At 39.8% G+C, this 9,908-nt stretch overlaps 2 protein-coding genes across 2 annotated transcripts in view; both read right to left on the bottom strand.

Moving 5' to 3' along the window:
* LOC104790181 (protein CHUP1, chloroplastic-like) overlaps positions 1 to 1,759 on the bottom strand; it is a gene marked incomplete in the record, with an annotated part of 5,012 nt that extends 3,253 nt beyond the window's left edge. The window contains 4 exon segments of the mRNA XM_010515882.2: positions 1 to 266; positions 341 to 1,117; positions 1,186 to 1,250; positions 1,343 to 1,759. Of these exon segments, the coding sequence (XP_010514184.1) occupies positions 1 to 266; positions 341 to 1,117; positions 1,186 to 1,250; positions 1,343 to 1,439 (1,205 nt within the window).
* Positions 3,220 to 6,043, bottom strand: LOC104790182. The gene is made up of 11 exons (XM_010515884.2): positions 5,694 to 6,043; positions 5,505 to 5,591; positions 5,252 to 5,410; positions 5,072 to 5,160; positions 4,879 to 4,967; positions 4,681 to 4,784; positions 4,505 to 4,592; positions 4,336 to 4,411; positions 4,123 to 4,237; positions 3,493 to 4,024; positions 3,220 to 3,416 (listed from the first exon to the last, which is right to left on the bottom strand). The coding sequence occupies exons 1-11, from the start codon at positions 5,932 to 5,934 to the stop codon at positions 3,323 to 3,325; spliced, it is 1,674 nt and encodes a 557-aa protein (XP_010514186.1). The 5' UTR covers positions 5,935 to 6,043; the 3' UTR covers positions 3,220 to 3,322.

Raw genomic sequence — 9,908 nt, 5'->3', positions numbered from 1 at the left:
CCAGCATACTCTAGCATTAACCGTTTTGCTTTTGCTTGTGACTTGGGACTTAGGTTCTTGCTTAAGTCACGAGCTGAGATTTTACCAGCTGGTGTCTGGTAGTTTCTTAACTCATACCGTAAACATGCATTGACCCAACGGAGATAAACCAACTCCTCAACTTCACTAAACCTATTCATCTGAAGCCCTTCCACTTGCTTTAACAAGTCTTCATTGTTATGCTTCAAATTATTAACCTCTTCTCTAACTTTCGCCACTTTGTCACTCTACGAGTAAAGATAGAAAATGTTACTCTAAGAAAGAAAGAAACACTGATATGGAGAGGAATCATTACACTTACCTCAGTCATGTTTGAAAGAGCTGCAATTCTTGCTTCCGCTGAATCGAGTTTAATGGATAACTCTCTCTTCTCGTGTTGAAGCTCTCTGTTCTTTCTCTTAAGTTCCATAACTTCCACTTCCAAATCCTGTACAGCTTTTAACTTCCTCTCCACTTCGGTATCTTTATTCATCGCATCTTCTTCTTTCATTTGGAGACTCGACACATGCTGCTTAAGCAACAGTAACTGTCCTTTCGTCTGGTTAGCATCGAGCTGGATTTGCCTCTGCAACTCCTTGATCTTGTTTCTCGCCACCTCAAGCTCTTTCCTTACAATACCGTTTTGAGAAAGCTCTTCTTGAAGCTTTTTCCTCTCAGCTTGAAGAGAATTAATAGTGATGTTTAACATATCAATCTCCACAGTCTTGATCTTGAGCTGTCTTTGTAACTCAACAATATCTGATTCTTGCTCTTTGAGTCCATAATATTCGAGTAATTCTCCTTCCAGTTTCACTTCTCTTTCTTCTAGCTCCTTGACTAATTGTTTCAACCTTTCGAGCTCACCATCGTTATAAGCCATCTCGACTTCATATTTCCTCTCTTTCTCTGCTTTCTCCAAGTTGTTATTATCATCATCATCATCAGGCAATGGATACTCAATTTCACCAGATAAAAGATCTTCAAACTCGGGTAAAATATCATCATCTAAATAGTCCGAGAAACTTCCACGAGTCTGATTGATTACACTGTTGATCAGTTTCACCTCTTCTTCTTCTTCCTCCTCCTCCTCTTTCTCCACCTGAATATATTATCCGATTTGTCACACCAAGCACATGATGAAACAAAACTGTTCCATAGTACACTTACATTCTTATCGTTGAGATTGTTGTCGGGATACACAGCCTCTTCTTTATCGCCTCCTTTGCCATTTTCTTAGAGCAAAATGCAGAGAACATGAAAGGTCAGATTCTATATATGGAGTGAAATGCAATCAAATGAAGAGTATAAGAAGAAAAAACACTACCTGATTGTTTGCTCGGTTTGGTGGGTTTAACGTTGTGCCGCTTAACAACAACAGCTGCAATGGAAGCAGCAACAACAAACCCTATTCGGACAAACATATATTAAAATCTTGAAATGGGAATAAATTCCCTTCACCGTTTCATCTACAGAACCCGAAAAGCTCCTTTATATTTTCACTGCTGATACAATAACTCAACCCATCCTTCCTCCAAGAAAAAATCTCTAGTCCAAAATCCTGTTCATGAACCTTATGACAAATGGATAAACACACTTGTTCCTGTAAGAGACACTCCCAGGTACTGACAAAACTTTTAAGGAACTATGTCCACCCAAGGAAAAAGAAAAAAGAAAAGACACTTATCATCACAAATTCGATCTTATCAGCTTTATGGACCTCTCAAGTCTCTTGCATCAAAAGCCAAAATTTTCAGCATTAAATAAGTTGAAAACAACCACAATTATAGTGGTCTGTTTTTAGCTCAAGACAGATGAGGAAATAGACATGTATGGTAGTAGATGGGGTCTTAAGCCAAGACCAAGAAGCAACCGTAAATAAAACAATAATTTCTGAATTTATCCTTCTTTGTCTATACGGGTCAAAGCAAAAGATTGTGAATTATGTCTCTTTTTGTCAAAGCATAACTAAATACAGAAGATGGTTAAGATTATAAGTTCATTGATTTATCAATCAAGACCAACCTACTCAATGTAAAGATTAGTGATCTCAAATTGGTGTAGGTGATTGATTCATAAGGGTTTAGATTCTGTTGTGATGCTTTGGGACCAGTACCAGCGACCAAGTAGAGGTTGTTGCCACGCTACGTAGCAATTAACCAAATTACAAGAAAACAAAAGGTTGAAATTTAATTCTAAATGTCAAATTTTTTTCGTTAAAATGTTAGAGAAAAATTGAAATCAGCCAAACAAGAATGGACTTTTCATTATCTTATCAAATACTCCTTTTGCTCAACCATAGATTTCATTCACATGTTCAGCCTTTTTTAGCCTTATCTAAGATGCGTGAAACAAGAAGAGATAACAAAAGAGGACAAGTTCTTGTAAAAAGATGTAAGAATCTTACATGATATGGTGTGAAAACTCATATTAAACCCTTCACTAGATTCTGATTCCTTGTTTTTTACCAATCTGCACATTGAAAATGAAGATTAAATGGGTTTGATTCAGACATTGCCAGGTAAGGATCAGGACAAGTGGATACACGAAAACGAATTTTATCAAATTCACTGTTTCATTGTATGGCAGAGGAATTTTATGGTGGGAACAGCTCACAGAGGATAAATCTCTCAGAAGTCAGAACACACACACACTTGCAAAGCAAAAAGACAAGAACAGCTCTAACTGTTGCGTAAATAAAAGAGTTTTAAGAAACTTTCTTTTCTAAAACAAAAGACGTAACTCTAGATATGACCCAGTTTTGGTTTGACTGTTACTCTGCAACTGTAACTACGAAACCCTAGAAAAGCTATATGTCTAAAGGAAGAAGAAGCAAAAAAGTTTCGATTTTTAAGCAAACCCAGTTCGCGAAAAGGGAATAGAAGCATACCAGACTTCAAAATTAGCCAAGATTAGATCGATTCTTGCTGATTCAATCGATTCCTGGTGGTGGTTGAAAGAGCTCTGGACTTTGACAAATGGCGTGAGGATTTCGTTTGATTTAACGGTTCTTGTGAATCGCTCTTCAAAATTTGAAATTTCATTGCTAAAGTGTGAGAATAAGTTCAACACGAATGATTAGATTCTTTGGTTACTATTCTCACTCCTTTTTGATATTTTGAAAATTATGAAAGTTTCCCCAATTTTATTGTTTACAATTTGGTTTAAAACCAAGATTGAATTACATAGAATATAAACCAAATAAACCAACAAACAAAGTTTTTTTTGGATTTGCTTAATTTCACATTCCAAAACACTCATAAAACAAAACAATCAGCCAACAAATTTTTGTACAATGAAAGAAGATTCAAGCATGGTCATTCCATTTCCATCTCCGTCCCGCTTCTTCGAGAACCTTAGCTCTCGCGTGGCTTACCCTCGCTTCACCCTCTACCCAAGATCTGCATTTCATTCACTCATGACTGGTTAAAACTTTTCCAAAGATCAAAACTTTGCTACAATGATAATAACCATTACCTTAGAATCCGAAGAGCTTCGATTTCAGCTTCAAGGACAGATCTTTTATCGACCAGCGATTCAAGTTTTGATTGTAAGTCACTTAACATCTCTTGTAACTTGCTGTGCTCACTCAGGTAAACAGATTTATCTGATATGAGCCTCTGAGACATCTCATCAATCTCCTCACTCAAGCTTTGAAGCAACTGTTTCTGACACTCTATAGCTGATTTCTCTTTCAAACGCTCGGCAAACCACTTCTGCTGATCCCTTTTTTCATCTTCTAATTCACTAACCCTGGAGAGATTTAGATCGTTCATCTCAACTCTTCGGGATCTCTCTATCTGAAGCTTCTCATCCCAAAACTGACTTATTTCCCCTTTTTCTAGCAACTCGACTTTGATTCTTTCCATCTCAGCTTTCTGTGAGAGGGACTCTGCTTCTAACCGTGATACCTCTGCTGAGATAGCTTTCACCATCTTACCGCTTGTTAATGCTACAGCCGCTTGTGCTTTTGTAACAGGTCTATTTGGCTGAAACCGCTTAATCCTACCTGTAAATTTTGAAATCTTCATTCTGTTGTAACGCATACGCACATCAACGATCGAACGAAGAAGGAGAAGGTCGGAACAAAGAGAGGTAGAAGAATACCAAAAACGTTTCTGATGGTACTCTGGTCACCCATCAAGAAGTCCAAGAAAAATCCGAGGGCCATCTCGGGATTGAGATTCTTCGTGTCTATATAATCTACCTTTGTCCTTGATATCTGGACTGTAAACAAGTCAGGCTTTTAAAAAGATAAAAAAGCATTTGATAAGCATCACCGTTATGCCTAAAATGTTAGTAAAACTTAATCACTCACACCTCTTCCATAATTTCTGGATGGAAACCACACTCCAATTGAGCTTTCCAGTTTACCAAATCGAGTCGGGAAACAAAACTGCAGCCACCATATATATGTTAAAACAATTAGAAAACAGTAAACAACAAGACAAATAAATAGCAGATGAAGAAAGCTAATCTCCTTTTATACCTTTCAGGATTAAAATCAATCTTTCCCAAGTCATCTCGAGAATCTTGGCTGCTGAGCTTGCTGGAAGTAATGCCTGCCTCTGCCAAGGCTGCATGAAAAATCGAAAATAAAAAGTCAATTATTGAAGCTCTAATAAACTACTTAACCAAAGTAGAAATGTCTCTTATCGATTTTACCTTGAATGTACTCGAAGTCAGGGTCTGCGGTATTTATATCGTCAAATGCAGGAATTGAAGAGCCAGCTAAAGCCACTGCTGGCACAATCCTGTGCATTGGATTTCTGAAGGCAAGGGAAACACATTGTGTCAGTCCACCACAAACACTAAGAGACTTCTAACATTTGGGGGAAAAAAGTATGCTCCAAGTAACGTTACCTCTCTAGTAACAGATTTGAACGAACTAGCCATCTAGCATACTCTCGCCTAGTGCACAACTCGTCTGCCACTACATCATCCTCAATTATCTGAACAACTTAATTACAAGTGACATGTTCATGATCAGAGCTGGACAATAAGGCTCAAACTTAAAGTCAAATAGTTGTGTGAGAGCAAGTTTCAAGAAATAAACCTTTAGTTTCTTTAAAACTGCTATTGCTTCTTGTTGAGCGGCATCCACAGCAACCGGAGTGATGACACGGTGAGTTTTTCCGGCAGAAGCTAAAGTAAACACAGGTGAGTGAACTCGAATTAACACTTGCTATAGCAATTTGTAAACTATGTCTCAAAATTGACCAAAATTAGAACTTACTAGTGTCAACAGTATCTGAAACATAGTCAACGCCTTCAGAGTTAGCCTCAGAAGCAGGATTACTCTCATCATTGAATAGAGTTTCACTCTCTTCATTCTCACTCTGATCCAAATCAACACTTTGATAATGCATAGGATTACTAATGCTAAACCTAAAACCTGTCAAAAGAGACACAAAACCCAGAATCTCAAACTAAACAAATCCTACAAAAATTCAAGTCATCATCAAGGCAAAAAAAAAAAAAAGAGTAACCTTTTCTGGAGATTGAGAAGTAAGCAATAGTAGCTAATACAACAGCAAGTGAAGATCCAACACCAGTGATTACAACATTCCTCCACTCTGAAACCCCAAAACAAAAGATTCAAAGTCAAATTACAAACACATAAAAGTTGAGAAATTTCTTTGATTTTTTCCCAATAAATTAGAAGAAAAGATACTAACTTTTTTTAGTTTTCGAATGAGCTTCATCTTCAATGAGAGCCCAACCACCATATTTGTCTTTAGAAGCTTGAGAAACCCATGAAGAACCGGAGAGAGAAGCGACGATGCGGAATCGTGGCGGTTTGTTAGGAGGAGGAACGAGTAATGGGAGAGTGAGACGATGTCGTATAAGTAGTAAAGGTGTGGTTTTGGGGAAGAGGAAGGATGAATTTGGAGACTTTTTGACGGAGAAAGAGCTCATTTCTTGACTAGAGAATTAGGGTTTTTCTGGGGAGTGGATGCTTCAGTGATCGAAGAAGAAGAAGCAACGAGAGTAGATGGGGAAGGGAAGAGATGCTACGCTACTGGGAAGAGATGCTACGCTACTGTGTGTGATACATCAAAACTATCCTTCTAAATGATTCCGAGGGTTCCGGTTTGTGCTAATTCTAACATCCGGTTTAGTCTCGGTTAAATCATTATCAACCCAATGATTCCGAGGGTTTTGGTTTGTGCTTATTATCCGGTTTAGTCTCGTTTGAAATGGAATCCCTCATCAACTATGGAGAAATGGGCACTAGTATCTCCTCAGATTCATTACTGTTATCTCAAACTAATACTTATAAACTCATATTCTAAATTTATTATGAAATGGTTTTTTACTAGATATAGGTTTAACCACACCAGTTAAACAAGCTTGTTAACAATAAGAAAATTTTCCAGGAAAATCAACAAAATTCACAAAATCTTCTTTATTTGTCATAATAAAGTTGCACATGCACCAAGGTTAAAAAAATGAAGTCTTAAACTTCACAAATGAGTATTATTGATTTTTTTTATTTATTTATTTATTTTTTTTTGAAAATGGCTTTCTATTTAAAATTGCAGAGAAATAAAATGATACAAAAGCAGCCCAGCTTTAGAGTTAATTGAGAAAGTCCAGTTTAAAAAAGGGCTAAGCCCATTAAACACATAACAAAGAAACTTATTGAACCAGTTAGGAGTTGGAGGATGGAATAGTAAACGTCATTGATGGCGGAGAGAACCAGAAGTCGAGCATCTTTAGAAAAATCGAGGGATCTGAATCACGGATGCTGGAGATTTTGTTGCGGATGGTGGAATCAACCAGACGGAGGAGGATCGCCGGAGATCGGAAGGTTTGGCGGTGGAGCCTATGATTACGCTCCTCCCAAAGTAGATATATAACACACTGCCAGGCAAGTAAGGAGACTATCTTTTCTGCTTTAGACCCGCGGAGAGATTGCATGCCACTTAGAGTGAGATCCCAAGAAGAGTTCGGTTGAATCCTACACTTTGTAGCTATTGGAGCCCAAACAGACCAAGCGAAGTTACAGGAGAAGTAAAGGTGATCCCTACTCTCGGGCTGAGAGTTACAGAGAAGGCAAGTAGGACTCGTCTGGAGACCCCAGCTGAGGATACGATCTCGGGTTGGACAGCGATTCAAGACCATCAACCAAGAGTGAAAGCTATGCTTTGGTATGCCTCTTTTGTTCCAAACCACCTTGCACCACGGAACCGGAGGATGGACAGAACAGAGCAGATTGTAGACTTGGCCGGTAGAGTAGCGGTTGTAGGTACGACCCTCAATTTCCCATTCATAGTAGTCTTCCTGTGAGTTAAGATTCAAAGTGGTTATGAATGTGAGAAGTGAAACCTGTTTATCTGTTCTAGCGTGGGGGAGGAGCCAACATCCTTGCGAGAAGAGTTGGTTAAGAGTGGTATTAGGGGGGACTCCAAGTCGAGAATCAGCAGGGGCAGAAAGATAGGTCTTTATGTTACCAAACGGAGACCAATTATCTGACCAGAATCTGCAGGTAGCACCATTACCAACTTTCATCTTTATCCAGCAATAAACCGTATCCCTCATCTTCACCAATTTATTTGCTAACCAGGAAAAACCTTGCCTTTTCTTCATTGTCCAGTAGTTACTAAGGGATCCCCTCAAGAACCGCAGTCGAAACCAGGCAACCCACACAGACCCTGACTGGAAAAATATGAGCCAGATAAGCTTTATAATGCACGCCTTATTCCAGATGGTAAGGTCTCTAATTCCCAATCCTCCCTGCTCCTTTGGTTTTGTAACAGTTTCCCAGGAAACTCGAGCAGTATGACGACCTTCAATGCTTCCTCGCCACAGGTAAGCGCTACATAGGGATTGGATCTTAGATATGCACTTTTTTGGGAGGAGAAAAGTGGAGCACCAGAAGTTGGAGATCCCTGCAATTACCGTATTTATGAGCAGCCTCCTGCCTGCAAAAGATAAGTGTTTTGCACTCCAATTGCTTATTTTTCCTTTCACTTGTTGCAGTAGAGGCTCACAGTCTTGAAGGGTTAGTTTCTTGGTGCAGAGTGGGACACCTAGGTACCGAACTGGAAAACACCCATGAGTTAGACCAGTGGAAGCAGCAATTGACTGTACTTCTTCATCTGTCAGACCTCCTGTAAAAAACGAAGACTTTTGAAGGCTTATGGCTAGACCCGATCGCTCTTCAAAATCTTGTAGCACTTGGAGTACATTCTGAACTGAGGAGAGGGATCCATCCATAAAGATAAGAAGGTCATCAGCAAAGCAAAGGTGAGTTAGCTTTGCATCCGCACAGTTATGATGGTATCCAAACTTACCCTCCTCAGCTGCTCTATTCAACAAAAGTGATAGGTTGTTCATTGCAATGACAAACAAGTACGGTGAAAGAGGGTCACCTTGACGGAGCCCCCACTTCCCCTTGAAGTAGCCATGCACCATCCCGTTGTAACCAATAGTGAAGTTAGGGGTACATACACAAGCATTGAGCCATCTCAAGTATTGGACCGGAATGGAAAAACCTTTTAGACAGTTAAAAAGGAAATCCCAGGAGAGGGTATCAAACGCCTTAGCAATGTCGACTTTAAGAACAATGCGTTTTGGTCCAGAAGCCTTGTGGTATCCATTCACGAGCTCAGCAGCGAGGATAGTGTTTTCAAGCAATAGTCTGTTCTTCACAAAGGCTGTTTGGTTTGGTAGTATGAGGGTTGGTAAGAGGGGCTTTAGCTTAGAGACAAGAAGCTTGGAGATAACCTTATACAGTGTATTGAGGCAAGAGATAGGGCGGTAATCCACAATTTTTGACGCGCCTGGTCTCTTTGGTACCAAAGTTAGAATCGTTGCATTGGTCGAGGTGGGCAGGAAGGAGGATCTGAAGAAGTTTATAATAGCAGTGGTAACTTCCTCACCAATAAAACCCCAAGCAGCCTTGTAGAAGCCTGAGGTCAGACCATCAGGTCTCGGCGCTTTGTTTGGGTTAACCTTGAAGAACATTTTGGTAATCTCTTCAGGAGAGGGGATCCTCATCATAACATTGGACTGTTCTTGAGAGCAGCGGAACGGGCAAAGCGTAGTGAACCAAACCTAAGACGACCAGACTGTATGAAGGGAAGACGCAGGGGCTAAGATGGATTGGAAATGTGCAATGGCCAGTTCACTCATCTCTATTGGATCTTCAATTTGGTCCCCAGAGTCAAGAAGGAAAGACCGTATAGTATTATAACTCGCTCGCGCCTGGCAGACTTTCTGAAAGTAAGAGGTATTAAGGTCTCCCTCCTTTAGCCAATTTACCCTGGACTTCTGCCTGAAATAGCTTTCTTCAATCCCTCTGAGAAAGTTCCATTGTAAATGCAGGTCTCGCTCACGCTGGAAGGTGATTGGGGAAGGGTCACTCAAAGCCTGTACCTGCACATCTTGCAACAAACGGTTAGTAGCACTCACTCTCTCTTGTATTTGTGAAAAGTTCTCTCTATTAATAGTTTTTAGGTCTCCCTTAATGATCTTTTGCTTCCAACAGAGATCTTTTAAGTTATCCGCAAAGCTTCCGGCCTGAATCCAAGACTCAAGTACCAACTGGTGAAAATTTGGATGTTTGGTGAGGTAGTTAAAGAACTTGAAAGGTCTAGTACTAGCTTTGGGGAGCTGATAGGCAAGATCTACTAAGCTGGGAGAATGGTCAGAAGGTAGGGGAACAAGGAAGGTAGCTACACTATCGGGGAAGATGGTAAGCCAGTGGTCATTGACAAGTACATGATCCAACTTCTTAGCTATTGGGCCCGCAGGTTGGTTATTACTCCAAGTATAGAGAGTGCCTTGAAACTTGAGGTCAAACAGATCCATTTGTGATAAACAGTCTTTAAGTTCTGTCATCGATGCAGACAGGCCGTTTACAGTAGAAGATGAATGCTCCTGAG

This window comes from Camelina sativa, chromosome 6 (genome assembly GCF_000633955.1).
Source record: "Camelina sativa cultivar DH55 chromosome 6, Cs, whole genome shotgun sequence".
NCBI lineage: Eukaryota > Viridiplantae > Streptophyta > Magnoliopsida > Brassicales > Brassicaceae > Camelina > Camelina sativa.
This window is presented reverse-complemented; position numbering and strand designations above follow the sequence as displayed.